The sequence below is a fragment of the Ceraceosorus guamensis genome (genome assembly GCF_003144195.1).
Source record: "Ceraceosorus guamensis strain MCA 4658 unplaced genomic scaffold IE81scaffold_2, whole genome shotgun sequence".
Classification (NCBI taxonomy): Eukaryota; Fungi; Basidiomycota; class Exobasidiomycetes; order Ceraceosorales; family Ceraceosoraceae; genus Ceraceosorus; species Ceraceosorus guamensis.
Genome location: NW_020289997.1, coordinates 1 through 19,250, shown reverse-complemented (window position 1 = coordinate 19,250; position 19,250 = coordinate 1). Strand labels below are relative to the sequence as shown.

General features: G+C 56.8%; 7 protein-coding genes across 7 annotated transcripts; 5 read left to right on the top strand and 2 right to left on the bottom strand.

The window, feature by feature from the left end:
- Nucleotides 1-1,460: 1,460 nt before the first annotated feature.
- IE81DRAFT_319356 (hypothetical protein) lies at nucleotides 1,461-2,295 on the top strand. Its single transcript, XM_025512702.1, has 3 exons — nucleotides 1,461-1,742; nucleotides 1,834-1,988; nucleotides 2,097-2,295. Exons 1-3 carry the CDS (start codon nucleotides 1,736-1,738, stop codon nucleotides 2,208-2,210), a joined length of 276 nt encoding a protein of 91 aa, XP_025373153.1. The 5' UTR covers nucleotides 1,461-1,735; the 3' UTR covers nucleotides 2,211-2,295.
- A 479-nt stretch (nucleotides 2,296-2,774) lies between these two features.
- On the bottom strand, nucleotides 2,775-4,574 carry IE81DRAFT_284530 (FAD-binding domain-containing protein; the record flags this gene model as incomplete). Its single annotated transcript, XM_025511592.1, has 1 exon — nucleotides 2,775-4,574. One exon carries the CDS (start codon nucleotides 4,572-4,574, stop codon nucleotides 2,775-2,777), a length of 1,800 nt encoding a protein of 599 aa, XP_025373152.1.
- Nucleotides 4,575-5,613: 1,039 nt separating this feature from the next.
- Nucleotides 5,614-8,463, bottom strand: IE81DRAFT_296418 (translation initiation factor eIF4e). The gene is made up of 4 exons (XM_025512139.1): nucleotides 8,009-8,463; nucleotides 7,869-7,924; nucleotides 7,211-7,796; nucleotides 5,614-7,094 (listed from the first exon to the last, which is right to left on the bottom strand). The coding sequence occupies exons 1-4, from the start codon at nucleotides 8,194-8,196 to the stop codon at nucleotides 5,780-5,782; spliced, it is 2,145 nt and encodes a 714-aa protein (XP_025373151.1). The 5' UTR covers nucleotides 8,197-8,463; the 3' UTR covers nucleotides 5,614-5,779.
- A 1,366-nt stretch (nucleotides 8,464-9,829) lies between these two features.
- Nucleotides 9,830-11,128, top strand: IE81DRAFT_79402 (alpha/beta-hydrolase). The gene has a single exon (XM_025517646.1). It carries the CDS (start codon nucleotides 10,000-10,002, stop codon nucleotides 10,957-10,959), a length of 960 nt encoding a protein of 319 aa, XP_025373150.1. The 5' UTR covers nucleotides 9,830-9,999; the 3' UTR covers nucleotides 10,960-11,128.
- Nucleotides 11,129-11,616: 488 nt separating this feature from the next.
- On the top strand, nucleotides 11,617-12,135 carry IE81DRAFT_79404 (hypothetical protein). The gene has a single exon (XM_025517647.1). The coding sequence runs from the start codon at nucleotides 11,711-11,713 to the stop codon at nucleotides 12,014-12,016; it is 306 nt and encodes a 101-aa protein (XP_025373149.1). The 5' UTR covers nucleotides 11,617-11,710; the 3' UTR covers nucleotides 12,017-12,135.
- Nucleotides 12,136-12,812: 677 nt separating this feature from the next.
- IE81DRAFT_338852 (subtilisin-like protein) lies at nucleotides 12,813-15,028 on the top strand. The gene is made up of 2 exons (XM_025515554.1): nucleotides 12,813-14,107; nucleotides 14,187-15,028. The coding sequence occupies exons 1-2, from the start codon at nucleotides 12,942-12,944 to the stop codon at nucleotides 14,851-14,853; spliced, it is 1,833 nt and encodes a 610-aa protein (XP_025373148.1). The 5' UTR covers nucleotides 12,813-12,941; the 3' UTR covers nucleotides 14,854-15,028.
- Nucleotides 15,029-16,468: 1,440 nt separating this feature from the next.
- Nucleotides 16,469-19,222, top strand: IE81DRAFT_319351 (putative HXT5-hexose transporter). The gene is made up of 4 exons (XM_025512701.1): nucleotides 16,469-17,311; nucleotides 17,571-17,655; nucleotides 17,741-18,186; nucleotides 18,282-19,222. The coding sequence occupies exons 1-4, from the start codon at nucleotides 16,909-16,911 to the stop codon at nucleotides 19,013-19,015; spliced, it is 1,668 nt and encodes a 555-aa protein (XP_025373147.1). The 5' UTR covers nucleotides 16,469-16,908; the 3' UTR covers nucleotides 19,016-19,222.
- Nucleotides 19,223-19,250: the final 28 nt, after the last annotated feature.

Genomic DNA, 19,250 nt, shown 5'->3' with positions numbered 1-19,250 from the left:
CCAACGAGGAATTGCTATGACTGTGTCGCAGATCTTCTGTTTCGGATGCAGAGGCGTCGTTCCCATCGCTCTCCGTTCCACTACCCGCGTGATTTCGTTTGACCTTGTTCTTTCTCGCAGCGCTTTCTGAGCGGGCCATGCTGAAGCTGCTGGGCGGTGCGGGGCCTTTGACCCGCACTCGCTTACTTAAGCCAACACTGACTTTACTGCTTCCCTTTGACTGAGCAGAAGCAGACAACGCAGGAGAAGGCGTCCTCAGAGATGGCAGAGAAATGACACTGCCGGACGCTATGCTCTCGCCGACATTCGTAGCCGGCGATTGTAGCTTGAGGTATCGCGCTTGAAATGTGTTGGGCGCTCGCGCATACAAGATGGCTATTTGAGAGGTGGTCAGCCAGTGTCAGTGCACTCCTCGCGTCACGCTCGGTCTGCATCTCGCCTCGTGGCTCGGTCAATGGTTCTCGTGCGGTCGACAACTCACCTTTATGGGCCCAAATCCTTTCACCACGGCTCTCACCATTCCCACTTGCGCTTATGGAAAAGGTCGGATGGGCAAAGGAAGAATGGCCACTGCTACTGCTGCTTCCCTCCGCATCGCTTGACCCGCCGTCACCCTGAGCAGTGCTACCTTCGCCCGACGTATCAGCGCCAGCCTCCCAGCATACATCCGGAAACCTCTCGCTTGCTCGTGAGTACAACCCACGAAGGTCTTGCCGCCATTGTGTCGTGGCGTTGACCTGACAAAAGAGTGTTGAATACGGGGATAAGCCTGCCAATTCCGTTGCAGTCATACGGCTTTTTGCGGGAGCTGCCGTGTCGATACTGCCATCGCGGCGTGCAGCGTCGCCCATCTTGGAACTGACGTACTGCTCGCAAAGACGCGACTAAGGCACCCGTCGGATATAGCCCAATCCTTGCTCAGATTTCATGAAGGATTTGCACTTGATGCACTTCATGAGAGGAGGAATCTCACCTCTCCCAGAAAGCTCGAAGTGTTGATTGGAAAGAGGTGCACGAAGGTCGCTCAGCAGAGCCTGGGCAGCGAAAAAGAAGTAGGGCTGGGCTGGGCTGGAAGAGAAGCAGACTAGCGGTAGCAGCGAGGCTTGAATTGTGGGCAGCGTGATCAGACAGGTATCGAGCATCGATCGTTGAGAGAGATCATGGATGATCAGGAAGCATGCAAGGAAGGCGTGACAGTCCAGAGTGCGCGAAGTCCGAGGTTTGACGGGACGCCAGAAGGAGGCGGGCCAAAGACGCGCCGGCGTGCGCGCGAGCCGAGAATGACACACATCTTCCCCGCGCGCGCGCATGCAGCGTAGATTCAGATTATAGTCACAGTCAGGCAACTGCGCGCGCAGGGGGCTTATACCGCCACCATAATTGCGCGCCCCACTCTGATTCTCGCAAGCCATGCAACCGCGCTTCTGCACGTACGCAGCGGCATGCAGCCTGCCCTCGCTCACGATTCGGGTGTGCTACGCCTCCACGACTTGATCCCTGAAATTTTTAGTGGTCGCTGAAGCTGTGCGCGCCATCCAAGCCACCGTTCACTTCACCCTCACCACTTCTAGGCATTCTGAATCGCAACATCAAAGGGCATCCATACCTTTCGGTCCGGCAGGCAGCTGTGACACACGCTAAAGAGACCGACGCGCTCAAATCGCCCGGTCGCAACTCAAAGGACATCTACAAAGCCTACCACAGAAGTGGAGATCTCCCCTTGCGCCAAGCCATCATGGATTGTGAGTCCCTCCAAAGCTCGAGGTTGATCATCGAGAAGACGCTGCATCGCATCGTATGCTGACCGTGCTCTCCTTCTGTTGGGGCGCACAGTCTCCAGCTTTAGCGGCTCCGAGCAAGCTGCTATGCAGCAGATCATCGAGAAGAAGCAGATGAAGGACTTCATGAAGCTCTACACTGGTCTGGTAGAGCGATGCTTCGACAGCTGCTGCAACGACTTCACCAGCAAGGCTCTGAGCACCAAAGAAGTCAGTCGCTGTTCCTTCATTGTCGCTCATCAAGCTTGACTGTCACTAACAACGGTTGTGCACCTGCACCTGCTTTGGCATACGATTCCCTCTGATCACCCTGTGCAGGAAGCCTGCGTGGCAAATTGCACACAAAAGTGGCTCAAACACTCTGAAAGGGTGGGCGCTCGCTTCCAGGAGGAGAATGCAAAGATGATGTCATCTGCTGCTCAGGGAAAGTAAGGGGCAGCGCAGTCTCGGCAAGGGGAACGAAGGGGCCGCGGATGGGTATGAGGATCAGTAGCAGTCTGGCTGATTACACAGAGGGAAAGCGTCGGTCGCATGCTAGGGTGGAGCCGATCAGCGGATGTCGCTCGCATCTGCCGACAAGCTGCCTCAAAGTGATGGAGCTACGAGCAAATGCATCACCATTTCTCACTACAATGCACATGCGACATCGCGTGAAGTATTCGAAGCTAGCGAAGCGTATAGCAAGGTGAGCGTGCTGATTGTCCTCGCTGACTGACATGGCGCTCAACGTGGGTGCCCAGAGGCCGTAATATGCGGGCCATCAGCGTTCTCTGCCCGCTGAGCGAGCGGGCGTCTAGGCGGCGCAAGCTTAGCAGGAAGAGGCCAAGATCGCGCTCGCCGTTGTTCACAGCCTTGAAGAAGTGTACAGCGATGACATTGACAGGTGCAAAGAGGAGACGAAAGCTGCATGTTTGTGGCGCAGGCGTAGCAATTCTGACGTGCAAACAAGGATGACGCTGCTCCACTGCCACAGAGTGAGAAAGCAAAGCGGTGATCTTAAGACGACCGCGGCAGCGGGTGCGAGATCTTGATCTGACCATTGTGAGGGTCATTGGGCACCTTCCGGACGAGGCTTTGCGGATTGCGGAAGAGATTGGTAGGGTCCACTTCAGACTTGAGCTTTTCCAACCTTGGGATCGCATCGCCATAGTAAAGACTTCTCCACTGCTCTTCCGAAAGATTGGGGTCTACGTAGCAAGAGTAGGAGCGTCGATCCAGTCCAGAAGCTCGCATGCTTTCGGCAGCAACGTCATCCAACTTGTCCAGCATTTGCCGTGCGTCGTCCCCAAACTGCCCGAAGCCTGCTGTGCCGATGGAGGATTGCATGAGCCACAGTCCGTCTCGGTGCGGGAAGGAGCTATCTCTGATGAGATCAGCATCTCTGTGCCTCGCATTCGCACCGCCAAACATTTCCATGTACAGGTTCCAACCCCAATTCCTGAATGGTCTCGCAGGATCTTGCCTGGACTTCATGTCGTCCCACATTAGCTGCATAAGGGGTAGCAAGCTTTGGTGCGTGAAGCCCTTTTGACCCATACTGAGCGATGTCCTCGCAATAAAGCTGTTGTGCACCAGACGCTCGGCAAGAGTGTCTAGCTTATCGCCAGGAGATCCGAAGTCGTCCCACTCTTCCATGATGGTCAGGTAGTCCATTTGCTTTTCCGTGGACATATCAGGTCGCGGCGCGTTGTGCGATGCTAGCTCTGCGAAGAGTCGCTCGACGTGCGGTTTGTACGTCTGCAGGTCGCCCGAAAACATGCCCCGCATATGAATGGATATTGTGCCGCCAGACGGATCACCGCCATTGGGACGCTGGAACTGCAAATGGAAGCCGAGTTCGGCCGGTAATCGCTGGTCGAGCGAGAATGCCTGCACGGCTTCCACCAGGCTGACAGTGTCATCTGCTGACTTGATAGATGGAGACCAGCGGTACTCGAGAAAGACCATTGGGCTGTCTACGTTGTACGTCTTGAACTCGAAAGAAGTGACAATGCCAAAGAAGGAGCCAGCCCCCCGCAGACCCCACCACAGCTCCGGATTTGAAGTGGCAGAGACGTGCGTGCTGGTGCCATTTGCCAAGACCACCTCTGCGCTCAAGATGTTGTCGGTCGCCATGCCCCATTTACGTGAAGTAGGTCCAAAGCCGCCGCAGAGCGCGTGCCCACCGGTGCCAACAGGTGGACAGGTTCCGTGGGGCATACCAGCCTTGCCCTGCTTCCACAGCTCCTTGACCACATCGCCAAGGCGCGTGCCAGGTCCAATCTGTGCTGTCTGCTTGCCGGCATCATAGACGACTTTGTCGAAAGCGCCCAGGTCAATGACCAGACTGCCATCCTGACCTCCGCTCCCGAATCCAGCAAAGCTGTGACCTCCGCTCCGCGCGCTCACAGCCGTGTTGCCTGCTCGGGTCGCGCACCTGACAGCCTCTTCGACTCCGGCATGATCGCGAGGATATGCAATGGCAGAGGGATGAAAGTGGTACCTGAGGTTGTCGGACTGGGCGGCGTCCCAATACGCATCTGTGCTGTTCGTCCTCGAAGAGGCGTAGGGAACGCTGGCACCTTCCAAGCAGGAGGCCAGATTCCAATTCACTGCTCGTGCCACTCGATCTGGGGAGAGGACGCTGCGCTCGTACGGGTATGTGACGCCACTCCCTGGTGGCCAAGCTCCGAGCGCTCTGGCACGGTGAGATGCAGCAGGCGTGGCGGACGTCGAGAGCGAGAGCAGTGCCTGGATGAGGAGGATGGCGGCCAGGTTCCGGATGCTGCAAAAAGATATGCCCTGGTCACTTCTCATACTCCTTGACCCGCATTTGCAGGCCTCGGGCGACTTCGTAGTCTGACTCGAGAACGCAAGGAGAGGTGAGTTTGGTCGCGTAGGGCGAGAGGACGCATTGGCAGTACTCACCCTCGCCATGCTGACTGCTGCTCCCTTTACTCTGATTGATCGGACGGGCGTGGGCTTGCGAAAGGTTGGAAAATGAGCCACTTTGAAGCGGGTAATCTTCGAGCAGTGCTGCTAGCGTGTTGGAGCCGTGGCACTAGCTGTTGATCGCAATACCAGCGTGTTGTGGATACCAGATCCAGAAGGGAAGAGGAAGCGCTGGTCACGAGCGTTTGGGTACAGGGAGAGGTCTAGCGATGCCCACAAGCAGAATAGCAGCGATGAGTAATGTTGAGTCAGAGATGGTGTGAGATGTGCAAGGATGGGTGAGGTGTAAATCGAAGATTGGCATCATCACATATATATGCCCCGTCCGAGTTCAAAGCCAAGGTAAGCATCGCGAAATCCTCCAGTCACGAAGTCACGAAGTGTCCGCCCGTGCGTCCAAGGCACTCAGTCACGACTCATGATATATCATGCACTCACGACTGATGAGTGATTTGCACTCGCGTGCCTCTTATGGCGCCGATATCACCACATCTCGAGATGAGGGCACTTTGGCAGTCTTTTCGACCGCCCACATTTCCCGACAGGCGCCGTCTGCAAGGCGTCTCCGGCATATGCTCGTGGGCGTAAAAAGGCGCGTTTGGGTTTGGATCCCACGCAGACGGCGCAATTAAAGCGCACTCGTGACTGACAACATTCCGAAATCTGAACCAGAAGAAGTGATGCTGGCTTGACCCTCACAATGCACCATTCGCATTTGGCGAGTCGTGCAGATACATGATGACGGTTGCAGGCGTTGAGACAGCTAACAAAAGAGCCCGTGGAGCCGTCGCACACATCAAATCGTGACGCTTAAATCACGCAATCATTGAAGTTGCTCTCATCTCAGCCCAGGTCTTTGCGCTTGAGAGCTCACATCTTCATGCAGCATGCGCGCAAAAGGTATCAGTAGTCATTTGAGGAATGTTTGTCGAGACAATCGAGCTATCAGAATACACGTTGGGAGGATTTGTGTGGGCACGCGCGAGGCAGGCCGCCTCTGCTAAGCTCACTTGATAGGGCTGGAAGGAAAAAATCGAGTGGAATGTCCAAAGGTATACTAGCTAGAAGCCTCAAGCACCGCGCGCCGGACCAGTATGGCGACCAATGCCTGCACCGCTGCCTAGCTGCCCCATCGCAGGTGGTTGTCTGCCATGCAAGACGCCCGTACGATTGCTTGGACTGGTGCCGAGAGCACCTCCGGCAGCTGGAGAAGGACTCGGGGTCCGGCCGATCGGTCCGCCCAATCCCAGTCCTAGTCCAGCACCCCCACCAGAAATGTTTGCCGCTCCACCAGGCGGACCTCCCCCTTGCATCGAGTGTGGAGGGCCGTGCCGCTGCAGCGAGGAGAACGCTTTCTTTGGGCTTCCGCCGCCGTTTGCCGCCGACGCGACATTACCGGGGCCGTGTCCGATGTGGCCAGTTTCTGATCCTCTTCTGGGCAACACAAATCCCGCATTGCCACCTAGAGCTGAGCCTGGCGGTCCTGAAGGTGGTGAGCCTGCAGGGGGACCACCGGGAAGATACTGTGCAGAGCCGGGCCCGCCAGGCCCGGGCGGAGCGCCAAAAGGCACATTTCGCGGAGGTGCATAATTGCTCGGCGGCGCTTGCTGTGGGCCAGGACCAGGAGGCCCATGACCAGGCGGCGGAGGGCCTCTATTATAGCCTCCGGGCCCAGCAGAATTTCCCGCTGGTGAGAATGCGGGCATTGGCGGAGGTGGTGCGTTCGAGAAGTGGACGTAGCGATTAGCTTGAGCAGCTGCATTGGCAGGTCCAGGGCCCGAGTTCAACGTGAATTCCAGAGACACGCCTGGCTCGTGCTCGATATCAAGCAAGTGCACCAGCTTCTTGCCCAGCCTGTTAACGAGATCGACATCATCTTTGTTACGAATCCAGAGGGTAATGCGATCGCCTTTGCTCCGGGTGGAAACCACAGCACCCGTGATGTGATTGGCGTCATCTAGCTCTTCTCCTATGAGCGCCAAGACGAGCCACATCCAGCTACGATCAAGCAACGCGCCGCTAGTCCCACGAAGCGTCAGCACCCACTTGCCACCTGAGGCATTCGCTGGGTCTTCCCACATCGGTTTGATGCCGCTCTTGAAGAGATGATAGTTGCAGTTGCGCTCGAGCTGCGAAGGTCGCCTGAGGGTTGCGAACACGTTCATGAAGCCCTCCACAGTCTTGTAAACACCAAGCATCTTCAGGGTGTCTTCCCAACTCTGGATGTTGGCCGTATTTGGCGTGGGCGGTAGCGGCGAGATCGGATTCTGCGAGGCTCCGGGTAGCGCTGCACCTGGCGTGCCAGGACCGTCCGCAGTGTGACCTGTAGCAGGTGTGCTGGCTTGCGAAGATGGGTTGAAGGTCTTGGAGTCGAAGTACAGGGTCCTGCAACACGTGTGGCTCGGTGGTCAGCAATGGCCCACCAGGCGAGAGAGAGGGCTGGCGCAGTGCTGCAGGACTGAGCTCGCCTGTCCTTGCTTGTACACATTTCACGGACTCACCATTTGTGCTGCAGAGGATGATCCTTTGGAGCTGCTATGCTCGAGGCCGCTTCCGCCGCTTGTGTCTCTGGCTTTGCCGAAGATGGTTCCGCCTTTGCGTTGGTCAGATCTTTCGTGTCTTCCGCGACACTGCTCGCTTTCGCTTCTGCTGACTTTGAAACGCTGTCACTTCCAACCGCAGCCGACTTCGCAGGCTTCACTGCGCCTGCAGCTGGACCATCAACCCCCAGCGCGGTCTCTTCGCTCACTTCCTCGGTGGGTGAGCCGGATGGGGTCTCTCCTCTAGCTGCACCGCCGGCTGTCTGCAGACCCTTTTTGCTCATTCTCTCTCTGATCTCTTGTAGGCTTGGCAAACCTCTGGCGCTACCCCCGCTGCCGGAAGGGCGGACTGTCGCCGGGCGCTTGGTAGGCGAGCTCGATCTACTTGAACTGCTTGGAGGCTCCCCATGCGCCAACATGGCCGGCACTCTCTCGTTGCCTCCTTCATCTGCAGAATGGACGTCCTGAGCATCGTCACCAGGTGCAAGCGCAGCCGAAGAGCTGTTGAGTCGTCCGGTCAGGCCAAGACGACCTCGTGCGGGCGCGGCTGACATGTGAGAATGAGAGCGCAAGCAATCAGCGACCGACCAGGATATATGCCAAGGGGCGCGTGACATACCATCATTGGGTGAGAATCCGCTGCTCGTGCCGCTTGTGGGCGCATCTAGCTTCATGCTGGGCGAGATCAGGATACAGAGCTCAAACGTTAATTTGAAGAGCAATGCCAGCAGAAGAGAAACGGGCGCTGTCATTACTTACTGCGCGGCGAGCTCGCTCAGCGTTGGCACGCGCGATTTCGAAGAGGCATTTGAGCGTGCGGAGTTGTGGGAGGATGTGGACATGGCAGAGGTGGGCGTGAGACCAGCAGACGATGTTGGTGCGTTTGCAGGGACGGCCAAGGAGCTTCCACCAGGGGTGGTACCCTCTTCGCTGCTAGGGTGTGACATGGCTGCGTGGGCGGGCGGGCGAGCGAGCTTACCAAAGCCCTTGTGAGATCGCTTTTCCCCAGCAGGAAGGCTTCGACGAATTGGTTCCTTGATGCCTTTGGTGTGCCCGGGATGGTATCAGTAGTGTGAGCACAAGAGTAGCAGCTCAAATATCAATGATCCGGAACGAGGAGGTACCGACGGACTGCGCAAAGTTGCACAAGCGATGTGGTGGATCAGCGTCTGGAGGTCAAGCAGAAGCGCAAGACGGTGCAAGCAAAAAGGCTCATGCTGGTAGTTCGACTGCACCATGCCTCGATCCTGGCGTGCTCTCAGCACGAGGCGCGACGTCTTGTCCTCGCGAGGGCCGCGGTCATGCAGCTACACGGCGTGCATGATGGAGCGGCGTGCACGCGCACTCGCGCGTATGCATGGGCGCCATCCAGCCGCTCTCGTGTCTACACTGACCAAGTGCCTCACAGTCTCGGTGCACGGACTTTTTGAGGTGCGCCATACCGCCTTGTGGGCGCATGACAGCTTAAACCTGGGACATCATGCACCCTGCCCTCGTGCACGATCTGAGTCAAGATCGAGTAACCGTATACTCGCGTCACTTTAAGTCACGACTGCTACTTGTATGCAGCATCGGCGGTATGGGGTAATCAAGAAATGTGAATCTGAATCACAATGTGAATGTGGTGCCACCATGCCGTACAGCTGATGGTACCACGCAAAATGATCCGTTAGTCACGAGTGCTGCGTCCATCGCGAGGCTCATATAGATTCTGTCAAGTCTCGTCGTTGTTCGTGGTTCGATCGTGATCGGCTGAAGGCGCTGCTATCACGCAGAACGTTCTTGTCGAGCGCGACACAACGAAGCTCTGTTCGGACGTATAGTCGTCGACAGAATCCAAGGGGGCCGCCGAGCCGCAAGCATCATATAAGCGAAAATACCGCGCGCCTTCAAATTCAACGGTCAACACTCTTGAATGCGGCGCTGCCATGATGAGCAGCAGCAGCAGCAGCAGCAGCAGCAGCAGCAGCAGCAATAAGAACAGAAGCTGATGGCGCGACGCATCGCAGCTAGCTCATCAGCCCGCGCCCATCAGGCTGACGCACGCGTACGCTCCGACGGCCGGGGAGTGCGCGCGGTTTTGGCGCAGCGCCGGCAGTCACGAGTAATAAGTGAGTGCGCCATGTATGTACGCGCATGCACGACGAGCGCCAAAGCGCGCAGAAAGGTCGCGGGTCTATGCTATGTCTGTGGTGCATTCAATCACCGATCGTGAAAGTCACGAGTCAGGGGGTATACAAGAATCACCAACCAACCATTCTTGATTCAAATCGCGATAATTGTTCCCGCGAGCGTGCACTTAGCAACTTGAATAGTGCACAACTTCAGCGGAGTTGCTCGACCGGGTCAAGTCAAGCTGCAGAATCGTCGTCAGCATTCAGGCTCGATCGACACAATTGCATGTCGTGAATGACCGGACGCCCTGGGAGTCTGGTGCCGCACCAAAGTCGAGCGACTTGGCCCCGCGTTGACTGTTGGGAGCTCCTCCGAGCCAGGCAACGCTCCAGTGAGATTTAGCCTGCGCAGCGGCGCAGCCACAGATTGATCCACGGCTCCCGAGTCACGCGCGGAATTCGTGATCAACAGCGACCAAGGTTGCCTATCTTCATCTACCTTGGACAGGCTATTCAGCGGTGCCCTAGAAGATCTTCGAACGTGCGGTAAGACCGCTTCTCTAGTCTGGCAGAGCTCAGGCCGCTCAAGTCGCGCCCAGTGCTCTGTCTCGCAGGGACGAAGGCGCAAACGCCATCATGGCCGGAAGCAGCGCGAACATCTCGTCGAAGAATTATTGGATGGCGTACATTGGTCAGCGAGCAGCATTGAGTCTCGTTGGTCCACCTAAATCCTTCTACTTGGGAAAGCAGAGAGAGCATCGCGTCTTGCCAATTCCGACACGGCACGGAGATGTTCAGTGCTGGGTGTACGACGCGGCGCCGGGCACGAAGCTGAACACGCACACCGATCAGTCTCGGGGCACAGGCGCTCCCATCCACGTCAGCATCCACGGAGGGGGCTGCATCTTGTCGTCACCCTGGGAAGACGACCACATCAACTCTCATTTGGCTGGACTCGGCATGGTGGTGGTCAGCCCGGTCTACTCGTGCGCGCCGCAAAAACGCTTTCCGGTAGCTGAAGAGGAAGTCTATGATGTCTGCAAGTGGCTGAGCACGAAGAGTCGCGAAGCGCACGGATGGGACAGCAGTCGAATCTCGGTCAGTGGCTTTAGCGCTGGTGGCAAGCTTGCTCTGAATATTGCTCAGCAGGCACATGCGGAAAGTAACGAGACTCTGCGACTTCGAGCATTGGCACCCTACTTTACAATGTTCGACGTGACGCGCTCCAAGCGGCGCTCGAAGCACAGTAACATATTCCCAGTCGTACCCGCGTGGCAGCTGGCTCTTGTGCAAGCAGTATATTTTCCAGACATCGCTTCCCGCTCCACGCCGCTTGCATCGCCTTATCACGATCCGGCTCTTGCCGAAGCCTGTCGAGGCATCCCGCTCCTGATCACGACCGGCGGTCGAGACACTCTTGGGGTCGAAGGCGATGAGGTCGCACGTAGACTCGGCGATGCAGGTGTGGATGTCACGCACAAGTGCTTCGAGGCGGCGGATCACGCATACACACACAAAGGCTCCAAAGAGACTGCCCGCGAGTCTATCATGATGCTAGGAGACTTTTTGACCAAACATCTGAGCCTGGAGTCGTGAGTGCAGGCAGCAATCAGAATAATCATCGTGCACACGACGTCAAAGCGCCGGTGGAGCCACATTCCTCGTTTGCGTCGGACAGAAGTCCGAAATCCGCTCGTTGCTGATTCACGTGATTGTTCGCAGTCACCAGCCAAATCCTTGATTGGATGCCCTGCAGCGCCACAGACACGATACATGATCAGGTGTGAGACGCTTGGATTATTCACGATTGTGTCGCCCTTGCCTTAGTCCATAGCGTACAGGGACTCGAGTCGTGACCCCGGACTGTCTAGAAGGGCAAGTGTCGCGAGCGCATCCTTTGCTGCAGCTTCTGTTTGAACGGCTGCGTCGAGTTGCCAACGGTCGCATGCATGCTCTTCGGCGTCATGCGCTACGCAAAACTTCCTCTCTTATCTTCCAACATCCCGCTTGCCGAGAAATGAGGCTCACTGCTACTACTACTTGCGTACGAGTCACGAATCACATCGCAGCTCACGTCTGCCCAAGGGAGCCGCGATGTACAGAATGCGAAGGGAAGCTGGGGCAGGTGCGAGGATTGCAAATTGGTCGCCATTGGTGATCGTGCCGCTGTCACGGATTCCGGGCTTGGCTGTCCGGTACTTTCGCTTTTAATGACACAAACATTGGGAGCTGCCGCACCGCTCAGCCCAGAGTGTCCTTGGTCGCGAATGTTCGTGCTGGTCGCTCTTTTGCGTGAGGCCCTTGTCCACCTTCCACCTTTCGCCGAAGGTGATAAGGTCAAGCAGATATGAGGCTGCTCTCCGTGGTCGCGGTGCGGACCGGACTTGCATCCGCGCACCGCACGCACGTCTTTCACTCGGGCGCATCGCCGCTTTTGACCGCCGGGCGATGCACCCCGCTGCGGTTGGGTTCATTTGGCCGGCGGGCCATTCGTGATGCTGCGTTGAGGGCTGCTGCTGTCTGCGACAGAAGTGCACTTGAGAAGAAGCTTTTGTTGCAGTTTCAAATCAGCGAACCGGGCTTTGCTAGGTTCTTACACTCGCAAAGTGCCGTGCGGGAGCAGCCCTCATTTTGCTCGGACGGATACATTTGATTCTACGATAGGAACTCGTCGCTTGCGTCAGATGGGACTTGAAGAACGCAAGCGCGTCGCTCACGACTAGCGCGCCTGTGTGCATCGATCTTAGGATTGTGAGATGGCCCTGCCTACCAAACTCCGCCACAGCCTAGCTGTATGCCCACTCACCATTCACGAGTGTGATTCGAATTCTCACATCTTGCATTGGCTCTTTCTGGCCTTCGAAGTCCACTCGGGGCTGGCGCTGCTCGCCTGTCCAGCCGTTGTGAAATGTTGCGCGGCAGGTCCCCTCCAGCAAAGACACGAGGGGTGCACACAGAGAATGACGATTCTAGGCGGGGATCGGTACATCATTTTTGGACTTCCTACATCGTACATGCATCGTCGAATGAGCAGTCTGATGAGTCGTGAGTCTTGCACACCACACACACACACAGCTGCCAAAGCAGCAGACAGACTGAGAGATGACGGCAGAACATCAAATTCAAATTGTATGCCTGCACTCGCAAGGTAGCTTTGGTTATCTCTGCACAATTTCGCGCTAATGCAGGCTTTGCTTGCAGGCCCCACGCGCAATCGTGAATGAAGTGCACGACCGCGAGGTTGACCCGGCGGGCCTGGTGTGCGTTGAGGCTGTACCTACGTAGCCAGTCGTTGAACACTCGAATCTTGCACGAGCACCGAGACTTGCTTAGCTCCATGCTGCCTCGCGAGAGCTTGAACAGCAGTCCATCCGCTCCGGTCATTGTGGTCATATATATGTGACGCAAGCTCGATGCCAGACCAACTTTTCCTAATCCACCTCCCCACCCACCCACCCATCCCCCTTCCCCCGCTCCCTTTTTCCCACCTCTTCTCAAGCCAGGCTTTCGTCATTGACGATCCGGTCGCACATACATTCCTTGTCTTCCTTTTAATACTCTGAGCGACCGCACTCAAGATGCGCTTCACTACGTTTACAGCTTTGGCCATAGTGCTTGCCTCTATGGCAGTGGCTGCTCCGGCTCCCAGCGCCATGCGTGTCAAGGAGTCGGTGACCATGCCATCTGGATGGGTGCGCAGAGGCCCAGTCGCTGCCGGCACAGAGATCCCTCTCTCCATCGCTCTGAAGCAGCGCGCCTTTGCCGACCTCGAATCGGAAATCCTTGCAGTCTCCGACCCCAAGTCTCCCCGCTACGGCAAATTCTTGTCTCGCGAGCAAGTCTCTTCCTACCTCACACCTAGCGCAGAAAGCGCTGCAGCTGTGCGTCGCTGGCTCGAGGAGCACAGCGTCAAGGAGGACCTTTCGCGCCGCAGCTTCGCGGGCGACTGGGTTCGCGCCACGGTCCCCGTGGAGCGTGCGAGCGCCATGCTTGGAGGTGCCGAATTTGCGGAGTTCTTGAACGAGCGCACTGGAGAGGTCGTCGTGCGAGCGCTCGAATACTCCGTACCCGAGAGCGTCTTCGACCATGTCGATCTTGTCGGCCCCACCACCTACTTTGGTAAGCCCTTGGCTCATCGTGCCCCCTCGAGAATCGCCGAATGGCTGCCAGTGGGCTACAAGCCTCACGCAGATGAGACAGTCGTGCACGCCGACAATCGCCTGGCCGTCAATGTTGCTGCTGCCGTTCCCCCACCTGCTTGCACCACCACGAACCAGACGACGCTCACGTGCATTCGTCAGCTGTACGGCACAATCGACTACAAGGTCCAAAAGCCTAACTCACAATTCATTGGCATCAGTGGTTTCTTGGAGGAGTACCCCAACGACAAGGACTTTAACCAGTTCTTGAGCACTGAGCGCCCTGACGCTCTTGCAGCCAACTACAAGTACCGCCTGACCCAGATCGACGGTGGCGGAAACAACCAGAGCAAGCCAGGTGTCGAAGCTAATCTAGATGTACAGACCGTCGCTGCCATCAGCTTCAACATTCCTTCGACCTACTACTCGAATGGCGGCCGCCCTCCCTTTAACCCGGACCAAGCCACTCCTACGAACACGAACGAGCCGTACACCACCGAGTTCGAGTACCTGCTCTCTCAACAAACCATCCCTTCCGTTGTCAGCACTTCATACGGTGATGACGAACAGACCGTCCCTCGCGATTACGCAGTCCGCGTGTGCGGGTGAGTGCTGCGAGGCCTTGGAACGAAATCAATTGCGAGGGGAAACTGTGAGCTGACAATTTTCATCCCTTCTTTCCAGTGAAATTGCCGGACTGGCGGCACGCGGTGTCTCTATGGTCTTCAGCTCAGGTGATAATGGTGTTGGCTCAGACGGCAACTGCGTGAGCAACGACGGCAAGAAGACTCGCAAGTTCCTCCCCGCATTCCCTGCCTCCTGCCCATACTCGATCACCGTCGGAGGGACGGAAGCCTACGCACCAGAGGTCGCTGTCTCCTCCAAGATCGGTGGCTTCTTTGCTGGCGGCGGTTTCAGCGAGTACTTTGCAAGACCCGCTTATCAAGACAACGCCGTCAAGGGCTATCTCAAGACTCTTGGCAAGAAGCACGCGGGCCTGTTCAACCCCAACGGCCGCGCGTACCCCGACATTGCCGCTCAAGCTTCTCGCTACCTGATTGTCGTCGGAGGCCGTTACGTGCGCGTCGGCGGCACCAGCGCTTCGGGTCCTACCATCGCCTCCATCATTGCGTTGCTCAATGACGCTCGCGCAGCTGTCGGCAGGCCCAACCTCGGCTGGATCAACCCCCTGCTGTACTACGGTCAACCTGAGCAGGTGCTCACGGACATCACTTCCGGCTCATCTGCTGGATGCGACACTGACGGCTTCCCTGCCGCCAAGGGATGGGACCCTGTGACCGGTTTCGGAACTCCCAACTTCAAGAAGCTCCTCGCCGCCGCGACGGCATGAAGGTGAAGCTCACGCGAGCTCAGAGACGTTTTCGTTAGCCGCGCACCTTTCTCTCTGAAGACCGTGCATTTATCAGAAACGAAGCGAATCCTTACATCCACCCACTGTACAGAGCCCAGGGCACGTTGGATTTGTCAGACTCACACCTAGCATTTTCGAATTCATACCATTTCTCTTTAAACCCTGTGCTCCTGGCATGAGCCATGCACACTCCGAAGCTCGATGGGTCCTGGAGGAGCGCGGGTCTGTCAGCAGACTGAGGCCGCTCCACGAGGAGGGTCCCAGTGTAAAGGGCTGACTGTTGCGGCGCAAAGAGCTTCATAGTGTGGATGTCGCTCACGATCTTGGATTTGCTCCTCTTCCGACTCACTTTGCGAATAAGAAAATCAACCGGCTTCTCATCAACCGCATCTGTTCCGCAAGTGTGCAGCTAAGAGTCGAGAATAATTTGAATTGGGCAGCCCTCCTGACCGACTTTTCGACACACTTGCGTTGCTTGATCCAGCTGCTGGTCTTGCGACCAAGATACGCGCTCGCGCATGCAGGGTGTTCAGTTCCGCCGACGAAGCTCCGACGCGACACCGCCTTGCCAATCGTTGCCAAGCGTCTCTGTCATACACTCACAGACTTGTGAGCTCGGCAATTCGTCTTCAGCATCGGCTTGAGACTGGCAACTTGCGCTGCAACGACCGAGAATCTCGTCGAGAGCCAAACGAGTAGTCGTGAGTGGGCTGATTGTGACGGCAAACAAGGCGTGTTGAATCATGACTTGTAGGCAAGCTCTCTCGAGCGGTCACGACTCGAGTGCCTGTCGGACATCTTTATTTTGATCGTGCGGCTTTGGCCTGCGCCACTTGATCGTCTGACTTGTTCTCTTTCCTGCTGCTGCTGGTCGCCTGTTCTTGCACGGCACATTCATGTTTGGTATTTGGGCGGGGCGGGGAAAATCTGCTTGCGCCGTTCCGGCGACTTGGGAGCTACCGTCTGCCGCTCACAATGAAGCAATCACCTTGGCGCTCGGCAAAGAGCGCAGCGTAGATCAGCGCACGATTTGTTCAGTGGCTTTCGCATCATCGGCTTGGACGAGGCTTCGAGTAAGTCATACTCGTCACTGTAGCAGCGGAGGATTGAGGAAGGGGCAGAAGGGAAAAAGCGAGGAGGCATCGCGCGCCGCACCCGGCCGTTGTCCGGGCTGCATGCGCATGCAATCGCGCACATACGATGCTGCCGGACCCTGTATCCGGCAAGATCTGCTGCAGCTGTATGCAGCTCACTTGCAACAGACGGCACCAGAACCGCACGGGCTCTCTCGGCTTAGTCGGCGACTCGCAGCTCGAGGGACGAAAAATGCGTCATCGGTGTTGTTGCTGCTGGTTCTCGTTGTGTACTGTACGTGCCGTCTGCATGAAATGACGCGCGGGGCAGGATGAGCGACGAGCTCGGGCGAGAGCCATGCGAGCTAGGATGCTCGCGCAACTGTTGTGACTCTCGACCGTTGCCTGAGACCGACCCGGCAGCGAAGTCTGAAACCGAATCCGCTTCCCATGCAATGGCCGCGGATGGAAGGATACTCGTGGAGTTATGAATGCACTCTCTTCTGCTGCTTGACTGTGGGAGGCAATTGGACAGGGGCTGGTGCAGGGGGAATGCGACGGGCACAGGAAAGGGCACATATGAAGCAGGTACGCAGGCCGTGTCCTCTAGCGTCGGAGGAAGCCTAGCTCGTCTCCACACACGAGCAGCAGCCGAGGCGGTTTTTGATCCCAACTGAGGAGAGAGAAGCGCGCAGAACGAGGCTTCTACACTGTCTTCGTCGATGATTGCCCCGCATCGAAGTGCATGACATCTGGAGTCCCGCACACCCTTTTGTCTAACAAAGTCGGATCTCAGAAGTACAAGAAGCGCGGGGCTGATCCCGTCCAGCGTCCATCGTCTCCACCACCACCGGTGCAGCCCAGCGCTTGATTCTGTCCGAAGCGCTTTCTGGATTTCGCTCCTGCCGCACGCATCCTCCCGTTTAGCAAAGTCTCGATTCAGGACGCCGAGACAAGCACGATGGCCATCACCTTCACCGTAGGAGGTTCGCCCATTGGGCTCACCTCCATCTCGGTGGCCCTGGTCGCCAGTGTCGGCGGTTTCCTCTTCGGCTACGACACTGGACAAATCAGCGGTATCCAAGAGATGACCGACTTCAAGGAACGCTTCGCGACGGAAACCATCTTCGACTCGGAGACGATGATGACCGAGCCGGCATTCAACTCTTGGCTCATTGGACTCATCGTATCCTTTCTGAGTATCGGAACATTCTTCGGAGTCTTGCTCGGCGCCCCTATTGCAGATAAGCTCGGCAGAAGGCTCGCAATGACGGTGGAGACGATCGTTTTTAGCATTGGAGTTCTCATCCAAGTCACTGCGCAGTACGCTTGGTACCAAGTGGCAATCGGCAGGCTCGTCTCAGGTGAGTTCTGCGGCTCCTGGACGCGCAAAGTACGAGCGCTCGTGTGTGGGAAAGATCAGATTTTGGCGACGTTGGATCTGCACGCCAAAGCAGCGTATCGGCAGATCTTTGAGTTGCCGCACGCTATTGAAGAGCTTCGAGTGCCCATGCAATGGCAACGTCTCGCGGCGCAGCCGTTACAGGCTCGCGAGCTCGAGTGAAGGAGTCGCACCTTAATTTCGCTGACTCACTTCTGCCCTGCCAACGTCGTCCGATCCAGGTTTGGGAGTCGGCGCGCTGTCTGCCGCGGTTCCGCTCTACCAGTCAGAGGCAATTCCTAGCCAATTGCGAGGTGCAGGAGTCGCGTGAGTCGCCGCATTACGCTCCAAAGCTCATCGCTCGTGACCCTTACTCGACACCACTGACGCTGCTATGCTTGTTGCATCGCAGCACCTACCAATTGGCCATCACATTCGGCATTCTAGTCAGCAACTGCATCAACATCGGTACCAGAAGCATCGAAGGCAGCTGGTCATGGCGGACACCCATTCTGCTCGGCGTGGCCTTTGCTGCCGTCCTCGGCATCGGCATCTGGTTCTTGCCCGAGTCGCCCCGATGGCTGGCTGCCCGTGGTCGACACGATGAAGCTTATGAAGCCGTCGCGCGCGTTCGTGGCGCAACAAAAGAAGATTCGAACCCCTGGGTGGAGGCAGAGTACGCTTCCATCATCACGTACGTGCAAAACGAAGCCAAACTGAAGAAAGCTGGCTGGATCGACTGCTTCCGTCCCCAAAACAAGACGCTGTACCGCACCATCCTTGGCATCGTTCTCCAAGCCGGACAACAGTTGACGGGAGCCAACTACTTCTTCTACTACGGAGCAAACATCTTCAACAGTGCGTGCGGAAAGACTTGCAGAGCGCGCGAGGCGAGGGACTCGGGTATAGCGGCAGGCGATTGCTGACACGCTGCTCTGCTTCCTCTTGCGCAGGTGTCGGCTTGAGTGACAGCTTCGTCACACAAATCATCTTGGGAGCAGTCAACTTCGTTGCGACTTTCGGCTCTCTCTACATTCTAGAGCGCTTTGGTCGACGCATCCCTTTGATGGTAGGCGCCATCGGCATGACAGTATGGCTCCTCATCTTTGGTCTTGCAGGACACGTCGGCAATCCTAACGATCCGACATTCGGCAGTCTCATGATCGCCTCGGCGTGCATCTTCATTGTTTTCTACGCTACCACTTGGGCGCCAGGAATATGGCTGTTCATCGGAGAGTCGTTCGCTTCAGAGACGAGAGCCAAGCAAGCCTCGCTATCTGCGGCATCTAACTGGTTTTGGAACTTTTTGCTAGCCTTCTTCACACAGCCGATCACGGGAGACATTGACTACGCCTTTGGTTTCGTCTTTGCCGGCGCCAACTTTCTCGGATTCTTCATCGTCTACTTTTTCGTGTATGAGACCAAGGGGCTCACTCTCGAAGAGATCGACGAAATGTACAACGACGACAGCGTCAAGCCGTGGCAGTCGCGCAAGTGGGCTCCTGCGGGAAGAGCCAACCGCTTGGACATTGCAGCTCGTGTTCGAGACGAAAAGACGGACGATGTCCTCAATGTCGAAGATCCGCAACACGGACATTGGAAATCGCAGCCGAATTCTGAGGGAGACGAGACGGATACTGCGCGTAAACGTCGCGAGGAGCCCATCTCGAAGACGGAGGATGCTTGATGTGCATCAGGCCTCATCTGCGACACTTTGAAGCTGCCCGCGGGCGAAAGCTTTGCTCGTCTGAGCTCGCGAGGTACATTCGACGTATTCTTTGCTACATCTTATTCGCTGCAAGAATGAAATCCCTTTGATTCAGACACACCTCGCTGCATCGTTCACGAGATGCGGTGATGCCATGATGCAAATGCACGGGCGTGACAGGTCAGTGGTAAGTTGGTGCTCAATGGCCACCTCA